The sequence below is a fragment of the Pelophylax lessonae genome (assembly GCF_965119305.1).
Source record: "Pelophylax lessonae genome assembly, chromosome: 5".
Taxonomy (NCBI): domain Eukaryota; kingdom Metazoa; phylum Chordata; class Amphibia; order Anura; family Ranidae; genus Pelophylax; species Pelophylax lessonae.
Window position 1 is genome coordinate 441,486,996 of NC_138772.1, and position 22,925 is coordinate 441,509,920.

At 42.8% G+C, this 22,925-nt stretch overlaps 1 protein-coding gene across 1 annotated transcript in view; it reads right to left on the reverse strand.

The window, feature by feature from the left end:
- The window catches only part of MYBL1 (MYB proto-oncogene like 1), a 75,709-nt gene that overhangs the window by 43,047 nt on the left and 9,737 nt on the right, over positions 1-22,925 (reverse strand). Inside the window, exons 2-6 of the mRNA XM_082258003.1 lie at positions 16,123-16,225; positions 15,977-16,048; positions 13,011-13,103; positions 8,128-8,348; positions 4,753-4,918 (exon numbers count right to left, since the gene is read on the reverse strand). Of these exons, the coding sequence (XP_082114129.1) occupies positions 4,753-4,918; positions 8,128-8,348; positions 13,011-13,103; positions 15,977-16,048; positions 16,123-16,225 (655 nt within the window). The remainder of the gene's footprint in view (positions 1-4,752; positions 4,919-8,127; positions 8,349-13,010; positions 13,104-15,976; positions 16,049-16,122; positions 16,226-22,925) is intronic.

A 22,925-nucleotide genomic window follows, 5' to 3' on the forward strand; every position in this document is an offset into this window, starting at 1 on the left:
AACTATGATTTTTTTCCATACGATTCTGGAAAAGCTTCCTGGTTGCATAGCTACGCATCGGATAGTGCAAAACAAAAACAATGGCAGTCAGGCTTTTTCCGGGTTATTTTTGCGTTTCTGATCATGCGTGGTCTTTGTCTATCGATTTTTAGCAACGCATACTGTACTGATTAAACGATTGTCGTTTGCTAGGCAGTGGCGTCACTAGGGTGGGGCCAGAGGGGGCCCCCCCATGTGCCCCCCCAAAAAAATGAGGCACTGTAAGTTAAGTAGTCCCGGCCGCGCCACCACAGGCGCCGCTTTCCTGCATGACACCGGCGCTAGAGGAGGAAGGACTGCCAGGCGACACAGCAGGAGGGCGTCCCCATGGAGGCGTGTCAAGCCCGCCCACTCGCTCAGGCAGACAGCGCGGTGCGCGGGGTAACGTTGAAAGGGAGAGCGGGCGCCTGCGCTGTGTGTGTGTGTGAAAGAAAGAGGAGAGGCGGGAGGCCGGGAGCCAGCGCCGACAGAGGAGAGGAGGACAGTCACAGCACACACAAGTCGAGGATGTAGCAGGCCGGGACCGGCATCATCCGAATACATATATTTAGGTCAGTGGGGGTCCTGTCCTGTTCCTGGGGGGTCCTGTCATGTTCCTGGGGGGTCCTGTCCTGTTCCTGGGGGGTCCTGTCCTGTTCCTTGGGGGGTCCTGTTCCTTGGGGGGTCCTGTCCCTTGGGGGGTCCTGTCCCTTGGGGGGTCCTGTCCTGTTCCTGGGGGGTCCTGTCCTGTTCCTGAGGGGTCCTGTCCTGTTCCTGAGGGGTCCTGTCCTGTTCCTGAGGAGTCCTGTCCTTGGGGGTCCTGTCCTGTTCCTGTGGGGTCCTGTTCCTGTGGGGTCCTGTCCTGTTCCTGTGGGGTCCTGTCCTGTTCCTTGGGGGGTCCTGTCCTGTTCCTTGGGGGGTCCTGTCCTGTTCCTTGGGGGGTCCTGTCCTGTTCCTGGGGGGGTCCTGTCCTGTTCCTGGGGGTCCTGTCCTGTTCCTTGGGGGGTCCTGTCCTGTTCCTTGGGGGGTCCTGTCCTGTTCCTTGGGGGTCCTGTCCTGTTCCTGGGGGGTCCTTGGGGGGTCCTGGCCTTTTCCTTGGGGGGTCCTGGCCTTTTCCTTGGGGGGTCCTGTTCCTGTGGGGTCCTGTCCTGTTCCTGGGGGGTCCTGTCCCTGGGGGTCTTGTCCTTGCGGTCCTGTCCTGTTCCTGGGGGTCTTGTCCTGTTCCTTGGGAGTCCTGTCCTGTTGTGGGGGGTCCTGTCCAGGACCCCCCACAACAGGACAGGACCCCCCAAGAACAGGACAGGACCCCCAAGGACAGGACAGGACCCCCAAGGAACAAGACAGGACCCCCAAGGAACAAGACAGGACCCCCAAGGAACAAGACAGGACCCCCAAGGAACAGGTGTATTGTATATTGCACAAATCAAACAAAGGTGAATTTGTATCAAGACCTCTGGAGTGCATTCTATCTATCTATTTGCATTTTATAGTTGGCCCCTCTGCTTTTGTCCCTGGCCCCCCATGTGCCCCCCCTAAAAATGAAAGCTGGAGACGCCACTGTTGCTAGGCTTTCGTACGACAAAAGTTTAGTGTTTGTCCCTTCGGATTTTGTTGGACGAAATGTGGTGATCAGCTGTGTACTAACAATCAGATTATCGTGCGATCAATTCGAAAGCGATTTTTTTGTATGATTACCTGATCGTGTGTACGAGGCATAAGTCTGTACCATTTAAAAAGGTGGGCAAAATGAGTTACCATCTAAGAAAGGTACTTTAAAGCAAAACTAACCCCCATTTTATACAGTTTAAAGTGGTTGTAAACCCACTTTGATGACTTTTACCTATAGGTAAGCCTAAAATAAGGCTTACCTATGGGTGCTGTAAATATATCCTAAACTTGCACCATTTAGGAGATATTTACATTGCATGCTGCCGATGACGTCATTGGCGCATGTGTTCTGAAGAAACGGCCGCCCGTGTTGTTTCTTCAGAGCCCTGTGCTTTCCTGGAAGGAATACTGGTGAAGATGGATGCGGCCGGCAGCAGGGACAACGCGGACTTCATTGCAGGTAAGTGTCACATAATGTGCTAGTATGCGATGCATACTAGCACAATATGCATTTACTTTGCAGGGGGGGAAAAAAATGTTTTTTGAAGAGTTTACTTTCTCTTTAAATATAGAAGTTCTACAAAAGATTAAAATATGTTTTGCTATTGCCTTAAGTAGACAGAAAATCCTGGTCAGTCTATTTGATTTACCTTCACTTTGTTAGCAGGGCCTGCCTTTCCCTTACTTCAGGGCTACTGCCATTATCCCCTTGTCCTGTCCAAGGCTTTCCTTGAAGCAGGCTGCAGTCTTATTGGACAACAACATTACTGTTGGCAAGACATTTAAAAATCACCAATGTGCTTTACAAATGTGAATTGCTCTCTGCCTGCTTTAGGAGTCTGAATAAAGCTCAATATAAAATGTATGGGGTTGTAATAAAAAATAAATAAAAAAAATAATAATAAAATAAATAAAAAGAAAAAAAAAGGGAAGAGAGCTCCGAAGCATAACTCAAGCTTTCCTCAGATCAGTTTTCTGCTGCGCAGTGTTAATTTCGTCGACTAAAACTTTTTCATCGACTAAATTAACACAATTTTAGTCGACTAAAATACGACTAAAACTAAAAAATTCAGATGACTAAAATACAACTAAAACTAAAATGGCATTTTAGTCAAAAGACTATAACTAAAACTAAATCGAAATTTGCTGCCAAAATTAACACTGGTGCATGCTCAAAGCTTAATACCATAAATAAGAACATATTCGATTTTTAACTCCAGGACCAGCAGTAGTATACAATGAGTTTGGAAATTGTAGAGAAATGCTTAAATAATGCATTAGAAATTACAATTGAACTACACCCATTCGATTATAGATGACTAAAATGTAGGACGTTTTAGCCGACTAAAATGTAGGACGTTTTAGCCGACTAAAATGTAGGACGTTTTAGCCGACTAAAATGTAGGACGTTTTAGCCGACTAAAATGTAGGACGTTTTAGCCGACTAAAATGTAGGACGTTTTAGCCGACTAAAATGTAGGACGTTTTAGCCGACTAAAATGTAGGACGTTTTAGCCGACTAAAATGTAGGACGTTTTAGCCGACTAAAATGTAGGACGTTTTAGCCGACTAAAATGTAGGACGTTTTAGCCGACTAAAATGTAGGACGTTTTAGCCGACTAAAATGTAGGACGTTTTAGCCGACTAAAATGTAGGACGTTTTAGCCGACTAAAATGTAGGACGTTTTAGCCGACTAAAATGTAGGACGTTTTAGCCGACTAAAATGTAGGACGTTTTAGCCGACTAAAATGTAGGACGTTTTAGCCGACTAAAATGTAGGACGTTTTAGCCGACTAAAATGTAGGACGTTTTAGCCGACTAAAATGTAGGACGTTTTAGCCGACTAAAATGTAGGACGTTTTAGCCGACTAAAATGTAGGACGTGACTAAATACGACAAACACTTGCAGAAGACTAAAATGGGACTAAAACTAAAATGCCATTTTAGTCCTAAGACTTAAACTAAATTGAAATTTGCTGCCAAAATTAACACTACTGCTGCGATATTCTGTGGGGCTCCGCAGTACCGTCCACATTTTGTGCATGGGATTTAAAATGCAGGCTGCGGTTTGCATAACCCAGTAGAGTATAATAGAATGCAGACCACAATATGCGCTTTTTTTTTTTATAAAAGGAGTTCCTTAATCATGAAAGTGAAAACCACATAATAAAACTAGACTAGACAGGGATATGGAGGCAGCTCTACTGCCTATTTAAAAGTAATAGAAATCTGATCTGATCTCAACTTTACGAAAAGTAAACCATAAAATGATGTAATAATCTTTAAAACAGTTTTTTTGTTATACAAGGGAATGTGATCTGCATAAAACCATTCAGATAGCACAGTGAAGGTGTAGAACTTCTTTTTGAAGCATATGGCTTTCTGTAACCCCGAGATTATTTTCAGATCTTCGCATGTTGTAAAGATTTCCCACCATTTCCTATATTTTCTGAACCCCCCCCCCCCCTCCCCCTGCCACCAGAACAAGAAATTAGGGGAAATCAGAAATAAAAACCTGGAACAGGATCTAACCCTTCCCTACGATATCCAAAACAGATTGATATACTGGTAGCCTTTTTCTAAGTCTAAGACCAATAAATAGTGACAACGGAATAAAAGAGCACTACAATCTCTAATTTAATAATCTTATAATCCATGTTATTCAGCAAGGGTGCCAAATGCAATAGCTGGCATAGCTGGAAACAATGAATCTACAAACATCCATCTATATGTAGTACTATCTTTACATTATGGCAGATGAAATATGAAAACCGCATGAAAAACACATTTTTACACTGAATATATCATATAGTAGAATATACATTTGGTTTGTACTTTTACTTAAAAGAATCAGGACAATGAAATCGGATCAGAGAAGCCGCTGGCAGCTGATAAGAGACAAAAGAAAAAGGAACGTAGAGCTGAACAAAGAGGATTTCTTTACAATGACAGTGATAGATGCAAGTGAAAACTAATGGAGCAGCGTGCCATATGGAGGAAGATCTGAAGAGGTCAAACACCAAGAGAGAAAAAGTAAAAACAAAAAGTAAATACATAAAGGCTAGTCCAGATCCCAATGGTGTGAAACATGTCAAGAAGCACATGGAATAATAGCGGACACATACCTGAGACTCTGCTAGCACATAGTAGGGGTTCTGGGTCTGTAGATTAACTAAGGATGAACAGGGTTGGGGATTTGCGCTTTGATCCAACTCCTTCTGTAAATATCCCTCCTGTTCTACTTTCCTCTTCATAGTGGAATTCCAATGATTCTTTATGGAATTATCGGTCCTAGAGCAAAATGATGAAAGTGTCAGTTTTCAGCTCCTTTCTCGTGAAATAATTTGGCCCATCATATTCCATTAGGGTGTGCAACCATAAGCTTTAAAACACAGAGCAACAAATGCTATGCTTTGCAGACATAGAATTTTATTCAAATTTTTTTTTTTTTTTTTTTACATTTTTGAGCTGCCCTGTTGGGGGGCTTTGGTGAAATATCAGAGGTCTAACCCGACCCCTGATGTCTCACATTTAAAGCGGAAGTAAACTCTTCCTTTTTTTTTTTTTTTTTTTTGTCTTTTTCCTCCCTGCAAAATAAATGCATAATGTGCTAGTATGCATCGCATACTAGCACATTATGTGATACTTCCCTCCAAAGGAAGCCCTAGTCGTCCCTGCTGGAGGCCACATCCGTCTTCTGCCATCTACATTTCTGGTCTGCAGACTTCGGCTATGCTACTGACCAGGAGCCGCGTGACGTCACTCCCGCACATGCGTGCGGGAGCCATCGGTCATGGCACAGGGCTCTGAAGAAACTGCACGAGCGGCCGTTTCTTCAGAGCGCATGCGCTGATGTCATCGGCTGCATGAAATGTAAATATCTCCTAAACGGCGCAAGTTTAGGAAATATTTACTGTACCTTATTAAAGGCTTACCTTTAGGTACAAGTTAAAAGAGTGGGTTTACAACCACTTTAAGACTGGGAAAGGGACTGACATATTCATCAGCCCCTTTTCTCTGCAGCCTCAGCTACACAGATGACACTCAGAGGCTTCCTTCCTATGCATTCACAAACTGAAGCATAGTAAACAGTTTACTATGCTTAAGCGATGAATGGACACAGGAGCGTGTTTACTGTGTTCATTCAGATAAGAAGGGGGCTGGTAAATGACATCATCAGCCCCTTCCATCACTCTTCCTCCTGAAACACCCCCTGTGTGCCCACAGCAGCTGTGGGTGGGAGAGGAGAGGAGGGAAGCCGACAGAGCTGCAGGGAAAGAGGCAAACAAGGGGGCCCAGACAGTAGGGGGATGAGGGGTGCAGATGCTAGAGAGGATCCCCCCCCCCCCCGTATCATGGTCCGGGGGAGGGAGAGGAAGAGAAGCATGCAACACTGTAGAGGAAGAAACAGGAGAACTGGTGTGCAATAAAGGCAAAGGGCCCAGGCCCCCCTTTTAAACATATAGGGCCTGGGCCCGGTACAGGAGGGCTGGCTGTACTGCCTTATCTGTGGCCCTGAAGCACAGGGTGATTAGGGTGTACCCAGGCACACCTATGTAGACCTTATTAATGAACAGAAACTTAAAGGAAAGCTAATGTATGAGGTTAGTCCTTCCATGTTCAAACTGCTGCTAAATAATATCACTTAAAAGGGTAACTGCACTTTCATGGGCAAAAAAACAAAATACAAAAAATAAATAAATAAATAAATAAATGCATTTTAGTGAGATACTCCCAAGAAAGCGTGTCTAAAAAGGGATGCAGACCTTGCCAATTTCCTCATTAGCGCACTGCAGGTGCAGCAGCTGATTGATAATTAGGAAACCACTCCCATTAAATCCACTTTCTGCATGGACACAGACATGTGGTGGTTGCATGCAGGAAAGCAAAAACAACCACAAACCTGCAGTTGCTGCAGACCCCCCCCCCCCCCGGCTCTACACTGAGAACTGAGCGATCAAAGACTGCTTGAGTGCCAGACTGTGGAGGGGGCAGGAGTGGCTGGCTTAGCGAGAATCTGGGCAGCTCCTGACATTATTGTTGTGATCCCTGCAAAACCTTGACCAGCTCTTTGACATCAGCCAACAGCGGGCTTACAGAAGTGCAGAACCAACTGCATTCCTTTGACCAACAGAAGTAAAACGGCCCAAAAAGAGCTTTGACCATACTTCTCTTTGAAGCTGCCCACACTCTGGATGAAGGAGCAACATAGAAACCTTTCGACAGCCCCACTGTCAGCCTGGAGTGGGTAGTGTTAGATGGACTAGCAGATTTGTATACACTAACAAACTGAAGCCAAACTCCAATTATCACTTTTTAAGCAGTTAGTGTCCATTCACACTGGTACGACTTGTCAGGCGACTTGGTCAGCCTGACAAGTCGTGCACCGTCGCTCCCACTGTGTAGTACAGGACCGGTTCTAATAGGAGCGACACAAGTCGCTCCGACTTAGAAAAAGGGTCCTGTACTACTTCAGGGCGACCTGGGAGGCGACTTGCATTGACTTCCATTATGTGAAGTCCGTGCAAGTCGCGCTGCACGCGACTTCACAGGTCGCCCCCTAAGTCGGAGCGACCTAATGTGAACGGGGACTTAAAGTCACAGTTTTTCCCCCTTTTGGGATAATGGTTTCACATAAATAAATACCTAAAAGCTTACCATTGTAAGAACCTCTGTCAGTGTTAGATGGTTTGTCTCAACCCTCCAACTACTACATCTGCAAGACAGCTTGTTTGGTTAGAAACAAAAAACCCTTACTGGCTGCATTACCAGGTGAACAAAAAAGAAAGCCTAAAAAAAAAAAAAAAGGAATACTAATGCAGCCACTGCATCAAAGAATTAGTAAGCTGCAACACAATAGTTTTCTTTTGGGTTTAATAGCGTTTCAGGAAGCCATAAATATTTAGGTTTTAAGAATACATTTAGGTCCACATCAAACTGGGCATTTTGGAGCACTGCAATGTGTAGGCGTGTACTTTAAGTGTGTTCACCCCATTGCACTAATGTGTACATGGTGTAATGTGCAGGTTACCACAATGCATAGATACAAAGCTGGCTTAAAGTAACTATAACAAGTGCTGTGTCTACCTCTCCTACCGTTCTCGTTCACTCAATTACTTATATGTCCATCTACTACATAAGAAGGGGCCTTTAAAGTGGAACTAAAGTAGCTATAATTGCATTTCCTTTAACAGTTCCCGTCCCATGCTGGCATCTTGTCCTGGGCGCCGGTGCGGTGTGACGTCACTCCTGCGCTTGCGTAGCAGGCCATTATCTCAGCACACAGCGACGGTGCCAGAGCTGTCAGCTCATGTGCAGTTTAGTTTACATCACTGAAGAGGACAGCAAGCAGGTAGGTGTATTGTACTGCTGGTGGTTTGTCACAAAGGAACTTTAGTGCCACTTTAAAATGCTACATCATTCACCTAAGTTCGTGAGATTCACTTAAGAACAACCAAATATCCTACATTCCATATTTATAAAGGATAGCACTGCTTTACCTCCCAGGAAGTAGCTTGGATATTTCAGCCCAGCGGTTTCCAAGTCTCTTATGGGCCTCATAAATGACACGATCCTCCTCTTCTGTCCAAGAAGACTTCTTTACCTCAGGATTCAGGTGATTGTGCCACCGTTCTCTGCACTGTTTCCCAATTCTTCCTTTTAAGTGCTTCGCAATGAGAGACCATTTTTTTGGTCCATATTTCTCCACAAGCTCAACCACCTGTTATTGAATAAAAGACATACATCTGGTGAAGCCACTTTCAAACACAAAAAAAAAACCCCACGAAAAATTAAAGCAAGTGGGTAAAGGTTCCCAAGGCGAATGAAGGGTATAATCACCAAGCTGTACTATAACCATGTTGCTTATTTTGTAAATCTACAAAATTAGGAACATATTAAAAACAATAACACCTGCAGGTTCCTCTACATATTTTACACATCTTTACAAGTCCCCTTGATGCCTAGACCCGTCACCAAGATGCCACCTTAATTTAAAGTAGAACTATAGGCAAATTATTGTTTTTCTTCATTTTGGAAAGAGAAAGGGAAGGTTATTACCCCTGCCAGAGTTTTTCATCATCCATGTACCATTGCAGAGATTTTTCTTTACTTCCTGTCCCATAGCCAAACAGGAAGTGAGAGGAAATCCCTGCAAATTAAAAGGAATTCCTTGGGGACCCCCAGGTCACCAGAACTAGTGTCCCCATTGGAAGATTTCCCATCAATTACTTTTCTAGGGACAACCCAAAATTTGTGGTCTTTTACTATCATTGATAATGGTAAACAGGACAAAAAGGCTGAATCTCCCCAATGGGGGCACAGACAGCAATAAAAACTGACAGGTGTTCTAATTCCTCTCCACTATTCAAAAACAAAAACAAAAAAAAAAAAAATGCAGCCAATTAAATACTCTACCTCCTTGCACAGGAGTGCTAGCTACAATGGAATATTGTGTGTAACATCACTACAAATGTGTTGTCTTACATTATAATGATTAAAGCAAAGCTCCCACAGAGCAGGATAAGGAAGCTAAACTTTTATTTCCTGTCTCAGATGTGCGCCACCATGACACATTGAGAAGTGGGCATTTGAAGCAATTTTTTTCCTTCTACGATAGATATGTACACATATCTACACGTATACATATACACACATATATACACAGTGCCTTGCGAAAGTATTCGGCCCCCTTGAATTTTTCGACCTTTTGCCACTTTTCAGGCTTCAAAACATAAAACTGTAAATTTTTTGTGAAGAATCAACAAGTGGGACACAATCATGAAGTGGAACGAAAATTATTGGATATTTCAAACTTTAACAAATAAAAAAACTGAAAAATTGGGCGTTCAAAATTATTTAGCCCCTTAAGTTAATACTTTGTAGCGCTACCTTTTGCTGCGATTACAGCTGTAAGTCGCTTGGGGTATGTCTCTATCAGTTTTGCACATCGAGAGACTGAAATTTTTGCCCATTCCTCCTTGCAAAACAGCTCGAGCTCAGTGAGGTTGGATGGAGAGCGTTTGTGAACAGCAGTTTTCAGTTCTTTCCACAGATTCTCGATTGGATTCAGGTCTGGACTTTGACTTGGCCATTCTAACACCTGGATATGTTTATTTGTGAACCATTCCATTGTAGATTTTGCTTTATGTTTTGGATCATTGTCTTGTTGGAAGACAAATCTCCGTCCCAGTCTCAGGTCTTTTGCAGACTCCATCAGGTTTTCCTGTATTTGGCTCCATCCATCTTCCCATCAATTTTAACCACCTTCCCTGTCCCTGCTGAAGAAAAGCAGGCCTAAACCATGATGCTGCCACCACCATGTTTGACAGTGGAGATGGTGTGTTCAGGGCGATGAGCTGTGTTGCTTTTACGCCAAACATAACGTTTTGCATTGTTGCCAAAAAGTTTGATTTTGGTTTCATCTGACCAGAGCACCTTCTTCCACATGTTTGGTGTGTCTCCCAGGTGGCTTGTGGCAAACTTTAAACGACACTTTTTATGGATATCTTTAAGAAATGGCTTTCTTCTTGCCACTCTTCCATAAAGGCCAGATTTGTGCAGTATACGACTGATTGTTGTCCTATGGACAGAGTCTCCCACTCAGCTGTAGATCTCTGCAGTTCATCCAGAGTGATCATGGGCCTCTTGGCTACATCTTTGATCAGTCTTCTCCTTGTATGAGCTGAAAGTTTAGAGGGACGGCCATGTCTTCATAGATTTGCAGTGGTCTGATACTCCTTCCATTTCAATATGATCGCTTGCACAGTGCTCCTTGGGATGTTTAAAGCTTGGGAAATCTTTTTGTATCCAAATCCGGCTTTAAACTTCTCCACAACAGTATCTCGGACCTGCCTGGTGTGTTCCTTGTTCTTCATGATGCTCTCTGCGCTTTAAACGGACCTCTGAGACTATCACAGTGCAGGCGCATTTATACGGAGACTTGATTACACACAGGTGGATTCTATTTATCATCATTAGTCATTTAGGTCAACATTGGATCATTCAGAGATCCTCACTGAACTTCTGGAGAGAGTTTGCTGCACTGAAAGTAAAAGGGGCTGAATAATTTTACACGCCCAATTTTTCAGTTTTTTATATAAAGTTTGAAATAGCCAATAAATTTCACTCCACTTCATGATTGTGTCCCACTTGTTGTTGATTCTTCACAAAAAATTACAGTTTTATATCTTTATGTTTGAAGCCTGAAATGTGGCAAAAGGTTGAAAAGTTCAAGGGGGGCCGAATACTTTCGCACGGCACTGTGTGAGTGTGTGTGTGTGTGCGCGCGCGCATATATATATATATATATACACATACACACATACACACATACACACATATACACACACACAGATAATTTATATCTTTTCATGTGACAACACTGGAGAAATTACACTTCGCTACAATGTAAAGTAGTGAGTGTACAGCTTGCATAACAGTGTAAATTAGCTGTCCCCTCAAAATAACTCAACACACAGCCATTAATGTCTAAACCGCTGGCAACAAAAGTGAGTACAACCCTAAGTGAAAATGTCCAGATTGGGCCCAAAGTGTCAATATTTTTTGTGGTAACAATTATTTTCCAGCACTGTCTTAACCTTCTTGGGCATGGAGTTGGTGGATGTTAGAGACCTTGTGCTCCTCCACCTTCTGTTTGAGGATGCCCCACAGATGCTCAATAGGGTTTAGGTCTGGAGACATGCTTGGCCAGTCCATCACCTTTACCCTCAGCTTCTTTAGCAAGGCAGTGGAGGTGTGTTTGGCTTCGTTATATTGGAATACTGCCCTGCGGCCCAGTCTCCGAAGGGAGGGGATCATGCTCTGCTTCAGTATGTCACAGTACATGTTGGCATTCATGGTTCTCTCAATGAACTGTAGCTCCCCAGTGCCAGCAGCACTCATGCAGCCCCAGACCATGGCACTCCCACCACCATGCTTGACTGTAGGCAAGACACACTTGTCTTTGTACTCCTCACCTGGTTGCCGCCACAAACGCTTGACACATCTGAACCAAATAAGTTTATTTTGATCTCATCAGACCACAGGACATGGTTCCAATAACCCATGTCCTTAGTCTGCTTGTCTTCAGCAAACTGTTTGTGGGCTCTCTTGTGCATTATCTTTAGAAGAGGCTTCCTTGTGGGATGACAGCAATGCAGACCAGTTTGATGCAGTGTATGGTCTGAACACTGACAGGCTTACCCCCCACCCCTTCAGCATTGCTGGCAGCACTCATACATCCATTTCCCAAAGGTAACCTCTGGATATGACGCTGTGCACGTGCACTCAACTTCTTTGGTTGACCATGGTGAGGCCTGTTCTGAATGGAACATGTCCTGTTAACTGCTGTTTGGTCTTGGCCACTGTGCTGCAGCTCAGTTTCAGGGTCTTGGCAATCTTCTTATAGCCTAGGCCATCTTTATGTAGAGCAACAATTTTTTTTTTCAGATCCTCAGAGAGTTCTTTGCCATGAGGTGCCATGTTGAACTTCCAGTGACCAGTAAGAGAGAGTGAGAGCGATAACACCAAATTTAACACACCTGCTCCCCAGTCACCTGAGGCCTTGTAACACTAACGAGTCACATGACATTGGGGAGGAAAAATGGCTAATTGCGCCCAATTTGGACATTTCCACTTAGGGATGTACTCACTTTTGTTGCCAGTGGTTTAAACATTAATGGCTGTGTGTTGAGTTATTTTGAGGGGACAGCAAATTTACACTGTTATACAAGCTGTACACTCACTACTTTACATTGTAGCAAAGTGTCATTTCTTAAGTGTTGTCACATGAAAAGATATAGTAAAATATTTACAAAAATGTGAGGGGTGTACTCACTTTTGTGAGATGCTGTATATCTCAGTTTGAAAACACGTAATGGTAATACGTTTAAATAGCTTTTGGTGGGATTTGAAATGGGTGCAGCAGCACTTTACTGTAATAATTTAATTTGTGGATTGTGGAAATGCACTTTACTGTTTGCAGCCACTTATATATTTGGTTATATTGATTCATATAATATTTTGGTTTAATAGATTTTTTTAATCACATACACACTAGTTGATAATAGATTTACACACTGGAAATGAGAGATAGACACCCCGTATATTAGTGTTGCACTGCTGTGCTGCGACATGTGTCGGTCACCCAATGCACTGCTAAATAATGCAGACATTTTTTGCCCATATCACAGCAGTGTTGTGGTGTGAATGGGGCACATGGAACACAATTGTTGCTGTAAACGAGTCCTGAGATCGAAGGTAGACCGCTGAGGCATACAGCATCATCCAACACACTCTTGTTTGGTTATCAAAAGAGTTTAAAATTACTTGAAAACAACTTTGAAAAAAATAAAATAAATAAATAATATATAAAAGTATTTACCCTTTGGTCTTCTTCCTTGGTCCATGGGCCTTTTATGAGTGCAGGATTTAATACTTTCTGCCATCGATGGTGGCACTGAATATCTGACCGGTCCTTAAAGTGAAAAATAATGCAAACAAAACATGGCACATCAGAGAGCAAAGCATAAGAAAGATTTCAGGTCCTATTGGTTATATATCTCCACTGTGCTTTACATGACTGCATGGCTATGTGCAATAAAATCCCAGAGGGCTACCCATAGATCATTGCCATATTAACAAGTACTGCACCTAAGTGATGTTGGTACACAGTACAATTTACTGAATTTGTAGCTTAAACCCAAGTAGAACCTGAAGGTGGACCATAGCAGCAACTTTATAAAATAAATTTAATAAAATTCATGGGAATGCAAAATAAATGGCAGGAATATTCAGGAGGTCGATTTTTTTAATTTCTTTGGCTTTTTTCCAGCCTTTAATAAGCACACTTAGTTCAAGTTTTCCAAGAATTTCAGTTTAATCGTTTACATTAAGAACCTGTTTTACAAGTTGCCGCAAGTGTCTGATATCAGCCAAACTGATGTGAGCAGCCTTTGTGTAATTATTACTCATTAAAGCATTAGCACAGACGATAATACAGAAGTTATGCCAATTTTCTGATGCCCCAGTGTCAGTTGCGATGCAAGAGGTTCTCGGGTAGTTCCCAATTATTTTTGGGCATGCAAGAACACCAGAATGTGCTCATGTTAAAGTAGAAAGTCGGTCAACTTTTTTCAGAAAAAAATAATACAGCATATAAAATTGGCATACAAGCCATTTTGTAATTTGTTAAAGGTTAAAAGAGGTTGTAGCCAAAATAGAAGAAAGAAGGGAAAAAAAAAAAAAGGAGGGATGATCCTGTTCCTTTAAAGCAGGTTAAACAGCATAGTGCTTGTGCGGTCTAATCTGTCCCTTTCTATGCTGTAAAAAACCTGGTTGATTCTGCCCGTTTCTTCCTTAAACTGATAACGTTACTCATGGCTGCTGATCCATGATACCGCGGTCAGTTTACGTGCTTCTGTCCTCCCGCAGTCTCTCCTCTCTCCCCCTCCCACCCTGCCTGTCAGCTCCTGTGTGTGAGTGATCTCCTCCCGCCCGCCGCTATCCGTAGCTGGCAGTAGAGTCAGAACAGGATTACTGCCAGCCCCTCTGTTATACCAAGGTATATTACACAGTGTAAATGTTTGTTTAAAATTATGTCTCTAAATATCTTTCAGATCGCCATTTTGTGGTCACGTGACCTTCCCCTGATCTAAGGGCTATAGCGGGAGGGGCTGAGCGGACAGCACAGCGGTCACATGACCTCCCAGCTGATGTTAAGGGGGGGATCTCCGTCCTTCCCACTGTAGCCATTAGATCGGGGGAGGAGAGCAGCGGGAGGTCACGAGACCGCACAGAGGCGATCTGGAATAAGGTATTTATCAGCATCATTTTAAACAATCATTTACATGGTGTAGTATACCTTGGTATAACAGAGGGGATGGCAGTAATCCTACTCTTTACAACTTTACAACCACTTTAACTTTCCAATTTAATACCTTGGTGCACAGAACACCCCCAGAAATGTCACTTCCTGCTTGTGCGAGTGGCTCACCGATTTTCTCAGATGTCAGCACTAAGATACAGGTAGAATTTTAGACATCTTCTGCAATGGGAATTTAAAGAAGAACTAAAAAGCAACATTTCTTTCCATTTTCAATAGCTTAAGGGAGGGTTATAATCTCTAAATTTGTTTGTGTTTTTGGCCTTTGGCCACCTGTGTCCCATTGCAGAGATTCCCCTTCACTTCCTGTACCATAGCCAAAACAGGAAGTAAGAAAATCCCTGATTGTCACCAATCCTCACTGGAAGATATCCCCACTATTTGTTTTGACAACCCAAAATTTGGGATTTTCTTTTACATTCGGTGAGAATGGTAAATAGGACGAATAGAGTGTGCAAATCTCCCTAACAGGGACACAGTAATAAAAACCTGACAGAGGTTCTCATTCCTTTCAGTTCTATCTAAACCTAAAGACACAATGGTTTTTCCTATCAGTTATACTTATTTTGACCAGATACTCTTTAAGGATAAAATATTTTTAAATTGATGCAGGCACTGCAACTTTCCTCAAATAAGTGGTTATAATGAACACAGACGCCATCCCTTTCAGGAATCAGTCTTGTAAGGACATTTTGGAACAAACCACTTTTTTTTCCAGAACAAAAAAAAAATAAAAAAAATATAGAAATCTGCTACAAAGTTTGTTCAAGTGATTATAAGGCCTCATGCACACTGGACATTTTTACAGCGCTGTATTTGGCATCAGATGTTTTTTTCTGCAGCCAGTAAACTCCCCAGCATGTTATCCTATGTGTCCATGCACACATAGGCGGTTATAAAACAGTTTTTGGCCGGAGCGTTTTCTGGCTGGAAAAAAAAAAACCAAAAACTAGTGGGTTTTTAGTGACGCTTTTCAGCTGTAAAACGCTCTAACGTGAAAATCTGTGCACATGAATCTGGCACTTAGAGGATTTACAGTTCAGACATGAAACGGATTGCATAGGTGATAACACCCATGCGATCGGATTCTGGTCCGGACCCAAAAAAAGGTTCTGTGTGATTTGTGTCCTGAAGGTGATGTGAATTCAGTGCAATTTGCATCGCATGTGATTTGCAGAGCAGTGCGCAACGAATCACATGCAATGTCTGTCATCGCACATTTGTGAACCGACGCTTAAGCAACCATTAAACTATACAACTATTGAAAGAAGAAGAAGGAGAAGAAAAAAAGAAAAAAAAAAAAAAGAAGAAAAAAGAAAGAAGGAAGAAGGAAGAAGAAGAAGATTAGGGTTGTGCGTTCTATCAATTCTACATGCACTACAAAAAAAAAAAGTTTCCTTTTGGCTTACTATAGCTACTCACATCCCACACCTTTTTTTATTTCTGGGAGTTCTCAGAAGACTTACCAGGAAGTTGCATGCGATCAGGTTCCAGTTATCAGTCCCATGTACTTCAACTAGTTTCTTTAATTTGTCATCCTGTTAAAACATGAATTTAATTAAAGACAGTAATTACAGTATTAGAAAGAACAATAAAATAAAACAAGTAATACCTCATCTTTGCTCCACTTGGCTCTATTCCAGATTTTTTTCTGCCCCTTCTGTATTCGAACATCGTAATCGTGATCAACACAATGGTCGTCATCTTCATCCTCACTGAGGGAAGAAAATATGAATTATGGTAATTAGTTGCATAGTGTTCGTACTAACAGGTAGAGTCACAAATGATATTATGCAGCATTCTGTCAATCATATTAACCCACTGTAGCATCGTTTTATCACTGCCTGCCTTCCAAGTGCCATCTCTTCCCAAGGATAGTGACGCGCACACACACCTGGCCATCCACATGATGTAAAAGAAAATGTGATCCACCTCCTTCCATTGCTCTCAGGTCCAGTTCTGGTGCCAACATGCCCATTGTAGGCGCTTTTGGCTGTGGACATGGGTCAGCATGGGCACCCTGACCAGTTGCAGCTACCCAGCCCCATATACATCAAACTGCAATGCCCAATTTTCAGCTTTTAACCCATCAACTTCATGGACAACCTGTTTACTTGCTGTATAATATATCTCACCAACTTTCAGATGCCATTGTAACAAGATAATCATTGTTATTCAATTACCTTTCAGTGGGCAAAAAAGTTATGGCTGTTCGGTATATAAACATGTACAGTATCTCACAAAAGTGAGTACACCCCTCACATTTTTGTAAATATTTTATTCTATCTTTTCATGTGACAACACTGAAGAAATTACACTTTGCTACAATGTAAAGTGGTAAATGTACAGCTTGTATAACAGTGTACATTTGCTGTCCCCTCAAAATAACTCACAGCTATTGTCTAAACCACTGGCAACAAAAGTGAGTACACCCCTAAGTGAAAATGTCCAAATTGGACCCAAAGTGTCAATATTTTGTGTGACCACCATTATTTTCCAACACTGCCTTAACCCTCTTGGGCATGGAGTTCACCAGAGCTTCACAGGTTGCCACTGGAGTACTCTTCCACTCCTCCATGACGACATCACGGAGCTGGTGGATGTTAGAGACCTTGCGCTCCTCCATCTTCCGTTTGAGGATGCCCCACAGATGCTCAATAGGGTTTAGGTCTGGAGACATATTCGGCCAGTCCATCACCTTTGCCCTCAGCTTCTTTAGCAAGGCAGTGGTCATCTTGGAAGTGTGTTTGGGGTCATTAAGTTGGAATACTGCTCTATGGCCCAGTCTCTGAAGGGAGGGAATCATGCTCTGCTTCTGTATGTCACAGTACATGTTGGCATTCATGGTTCCTTCAATGAACTGTAGCTTCCCAGTCCCGGCGGCACTCATGCAGCCCCAGACCATGACACTCCCACCACCATGCTTGAATGTAGGCAAGACACACTTGTCTTTGTACTCCTCACCTAGTTGCCGTCACACACGCTTGACCCCATCTAAACCAAATACGTTTCTTGTTCTCATCAGACCACAGGACATGGTTCCAGTAATGGGTCTGCTTGTCTTCAGCAAACTGATTGTGGGCTCTCTTTTGCATCATCTTTGGAAGAGGCTTCATTCTGGGACAACAGCCATGCAGACCAGTTTGATGCAGTGTGAGGCGTATGGTGTGAGCACTGACAGGCTGACCCCCCACCCCTTCAACCTCTGCAGCAATGCTGGCAGCACTCCTACATCTATTTCCCAAAGACAACCTCTGGAAATGACATGGAGCGCGTGCACTCAACTGCTTTGGTCGACCATGGCAAGGCCTGTTCCGAGTGGAACCTGTGCTGTTAAACTGCTGTATGGTCTTGGCCACCATGCTGCAGCTCAGTTTCAGGGTCTTGGCAAACTTCTTATAAGCCTAGGCCATCCTTATGTAGAGCAATAATTTTTTTTTTTTCAGATCCCCAGAGAGTTCTTTGCCATGAGGTGGCATGTTGAACTTCCAGTGACCAGTATGAGAGCGATAAACAACAAATTTTATCACACCTGCCCCCCATTCACAACTGAGACCTTGTAACACTAACGAGTCACATGACACCGGGGAGGAAAAATGGCTAATTTGGCACAATTTGGACATTTTCACTTAGGGGTGTACTCACTTTTGTTGCCAGCGGTTTAGACATTAATGGCTGTGTGTTGAGTTATTTTGGAGGTGAAAGCAAATTTACACTGTCATTTCTTCAGTGTTGTCACATGAAAAGATGGAATAAATTATTTACAAAAATGTGAGGGGTGTACTCACTTTTGTGAGATACTGCAAATATAATGGTTTTCAATCTAATTTTATTGATCGCATTTCCATACATAGTTGTGATACAAAAGGAAATATATACATGCCAAAAAGAAGCAATGAAACAAAACTAGTATAAAAGTGTGCATAATATATAACATGTAAACACCCCCTGTGAACCATTACACAAATTTGATAGGGACTGAAGATAATACTAATAAAAACTATGGACCAGTACAGGAACAAATGTAGAACATATGATAGTGTACCGGACTACATTAATTGTTACACTCAACAGGGGAATGGACAAAACACAGCCTCATAGTACTGAAAAAAAATGTAGTCCAGGGTAGACTAATCTCCATCATCAATCTTCACTCCGGGGAAGGTATAGAATAGGGCACAGGAAAGGTAAAAGAAAAGAGAAAAAGTAAAAGAAAAAAAAAAAAAAAAAAAAATGATGGGGGAAGGAAATGGAATAATAAATAATAATAAAGCAAATGAAATTATGGCAGCCAAGGGTGATACTTTGAAAAACCAAACTTTTAAAATGTGATGTAGGCACAAAACTAAAAAAAAAAAGTCCCAGGCTGTCAAATAAAAGATTTCTGTATTAAGAAAAAAACTTTTATAGCAGTTAATTTATTATGGGGATTCTTTGTTGCAAAATGCACGGAGTTGCTAAGTCTACATTTTGAGATATGAAAGCCAATCTGCAGTCACACAGAGGCGGCCTGCATGGAAAGTGTTAATACCTCCCCTGTTATGCAATACAAACAGCTCTGGCACTTCAAGGGTTTGTCCAATAGAGTCACATTTTCCAGCATGCATTCCTTTGCCGTGAATCCAAGGACTGGGCGGCCAGTGCTGCAGAGATGCCAGGAGGAGGGTAGAAATTACTGAAGAAATTTTGGATCTTTTATTAATTTTTCTTTTTCTACAATTTTCAGCAGTGTGTGCAATGGATGGATATGCAGGAAAGTCACTGCTTGTCGGGTCTGTGAAGGATAGAAGCAGAAATCCTGCAATGACTACCAGCACTTTACCTCTCAAAGGAATGTCCCAAACAAGCCTTGCTAATATGCCATCCATGCAGTGACATGAGGACTTTCTGGTTAGGATGGGAGCACATGAAGAACATTATTCACCTGCTGCATGGTGATGGTGTGGTAGGTGGAACAGATGAGTATTTTTTTTTTATATATTGAGACATAATTTTATGCTAGGCAATGGGTGACCCCTCTTGTACTGGCTGCATTCGTTCCTGCCTCCAGATTTTGGATGATAGTTCTGGCATACACACACCTTCCATCTATAATACCAGAGGCCATGCCCACTGCATAGGCAGATAACTGGCTGTGTGCTCCTCTATGAGGTCTACATAGAAAGGCATAGGTGTGCACAGCATTATTGCATTAAGGTGTGCACCCCAAAGCTCAAACACGTGTGTGTGCACGCGCGCATGTGGATTTAGCACCCTCCTAGGTAGATGCTAGGGAAATTATAGTTTGCTCTGCCTGGTTCACAGGGGAGCCCAATCAGTAGTTAGGCCTGTTCCATGTGTCCATGTGGGATTCATCTGGTCTGAGGGAGTGTCCCCACTGTACCCAATAGGGGAGCCTGTTGGACAGTGGAGGAAACCCAGCCAGTGACACAGGCTTTTATGACTATCCCAGTGGGTAGGCACAACAGTGGTGCATCCTGGGATAGGTTATAAAAGCCACGGGCACAGGAAGAGGGTGACAGCTGTCTCTCCTTCTGTATGCTGAGGAAGGTGGTCACAGGCAGTTGGCCTTGTGGACTAGAAGTGTGGTGCTTAGCCAGGAGGTCCAGTGGATCTTTATCTTCACTTCAAGGCCAAGGTGAAGCAGTGGCCTTGCCGCATTCAGCAGTCAGTTGTCCTCAGGAATTGTGCATAGTTCAAGTTTGAGTATCCCACTCAACCCTTCTCCTATCAAAGTTCTAAAATAAAATACAAAAAAACTGCTTTCAGTTGCTAATGGTAACCCAGGGGAACCCAAGAAGTGTAATTCTCAGCAGCTCCCTAGGGGGCAGTGCTACATGTAAATACTGACAGTGTAAGCAGAGCAATTTACTATGTCAGAGCAGAGATTGGCATCAGTAGCTTTTTTTTTTTTTATTATTATTTTATTTTTTATTATTTTTGACAATTTCATTTTTTTTTTTTTTTTTTTACAATTTATTTTAGGAGCCCCGTTAGGGGACTTTGGTGAAATATTTGGGGGTCTGAACAGGGGAAATCTGGATGTGATTGATAGCAGCAAGGTCCAATGGCTTCCAATGCTGTCTCTTTGTCTGGATCGAGATTGGGCTCAGGTACATATGGGGGGTTGGATACAGAAGAAGGTTTTTTAACTTGATGCAGAGAATGCATTAAGGATAAGCTCACCTTAAAAAAGAAGAAAAAAAAAGAAGAAATGCACATTTTTTCACAGGAAAAAAAGTGCATTTATTATTATTTATTTTTCTTTTTTATTAGGAGCCTGGAAAGCATTGCACCTGCAAATAGCAGGTCACGGGGGCAATCTCAGGCTCCTGCAGTGTCACAGTGTAGCTGTACGAGCAAAGGCAAAAATGACAAGAAGGATCAATAAACTACCAAGAGCGCCCTCCCAGTCCATGAAGAACTAAAAGACATCAGCTACAATGGCTGATGGTTTTTGTAGTTCTCCCATTCACAGAACTCTGTGAATGAATGATTTGGCGGAAGGGAGGAGCGCCGCACTGGTGTTTTTTTGCTTTTTTAATTGTGGCATTGAGTGGTGGGAGAAGGAAGAGCAGGAACTCAGGGGGTGCAGGGGCTGCGTAATTGGTAACAAACATTTTATACCCTGGATATGGGAGGAACATGTAATGAAATCTCAACTTATCCTTTAAAGTGGAACTTTAGTCAGAAAATTAAGTCCTGCTAGATCACTTCATGCTGGTCCCTTTTGCAGGTATACCTATACAATACATTACAAATAAGCGCTTTTACTGTGTAAAATCCATAACACTCAGTCTCACCCTGCTCTGCACATTGCTCAGTTGCTCTCTATTTTTTGGCAATGCCAAGTTTGTGGCGGCCAATCTGCTGACTATCTTACATAGTAACATAGCAGTTAAAGAGGAAGTAAACCCTCTGACACTTTTACCTATAGGTAAGCCTATGATGAGGCTTACCTATAGGTACTGTAAATATCTCCTAAACATGTACCGTTTGGGAGATATTTACCTTACATGCAGCCAGTGACATCACTGGCGCATGCGCTCTGAAGGAACGGGCGTTGGTGCCGTTTCTTCAGAGCCCCGTGCCGTGACTTCGGCTCCCGTGCGCGGGAGTGACGTCACCGCGGCTCCGGGCAATCAGATGGCCGGATGCCGCGATCCCGGAAGACGGGCGACTGTCCAGTCGCCCATCATACAGGTAAGAGGGCGACACGGCGGGGGTTCGTTCTAAGGTAAGTATTGCATAATGAGCTAGTATGCGATACATACTAGCTCATTATGTGTTTCTCTTACAGGTTGCCAAAAAAAAAAAAAAAAAGTTGTACGGGTTTACAACCTCTTTAAGGTTAAATAAAAACAATCATCCATCCAGATCAACCTTAAAGCAGAATAAAACCCTTTTATCCTTTACTACCAAGGAAGTTGCTTCTGTTTGATCTGCAAGTGCCATGGTGCTGCACATGTGATCAGTTATGACAAAAACCATTTGATGGTTTGACAGTTTGGTTGCGGACACAAGAAAAGTGACCGTTATCAATCCCAGCATTCCAGGAATGTAACTGTTTTTTGACAATCGATGGGTTTAGTTCCGCTTTATGATATACTGCAGCTCAGGAGCTCCGGACTTCAGCAAAATGGCAGCCTTGCAAGAAGAAACAGGGGCAATGTTGGAGAGAATTTACAGCATCCACTAAAGTTGGTAGTATAATTAATAATATGGAATGGATGTTCCTTGCTAAAGAACATTTTTTATAAGATTTTTATGGGTAAGTTTCCGCTTTAACCACTTCCATACCACAGTTTGTCACATGATGTCATAGTGGCAGGTCAGGGGGACATCCTCCAATGCATCTACTGGCTCACCCGCTCCATCTCCTACCCACCCGATACCGATCTGTCTCTCACCCACTTGCCGTAAATGACACCCGGGTGATACCGCTCCATCCGGCATGCGATCACAGTGGTCACGCCCGGCGTGACCACGTGACCTCGGAGATAATCATCGTATGCCGGATGGAGCGGTATCACCCGGATGTCACTTACGCCAAGTGGGTGAGAGACGGATCAGTATTGGGCGAGTAGGAGATGGAGCAAGAGAGAGAGAGCAGTATTGAGTGGATGCCGAACGGAGCGGTATCACCCGGGTATCACTTACGGCAAGTAGGTGAGACATACCGATCTGCTAATGTGGAATTCCTTATATCTTTAATTTGTACATATGCGAGTGGCATATTCAATAACATTTGTAAACGGAATTATGCTTTGTGACATCATTTTACCCTTACATGAGCAATATTTGGAATATCGGGCAGTTCCGGGGCCAATACAGATATATCGGTAAAAGTCAGTATCGCCCCTCGATATATTGGCCTTGCCGATAATTGGTCGATCCCTAATATATATTTCAGGT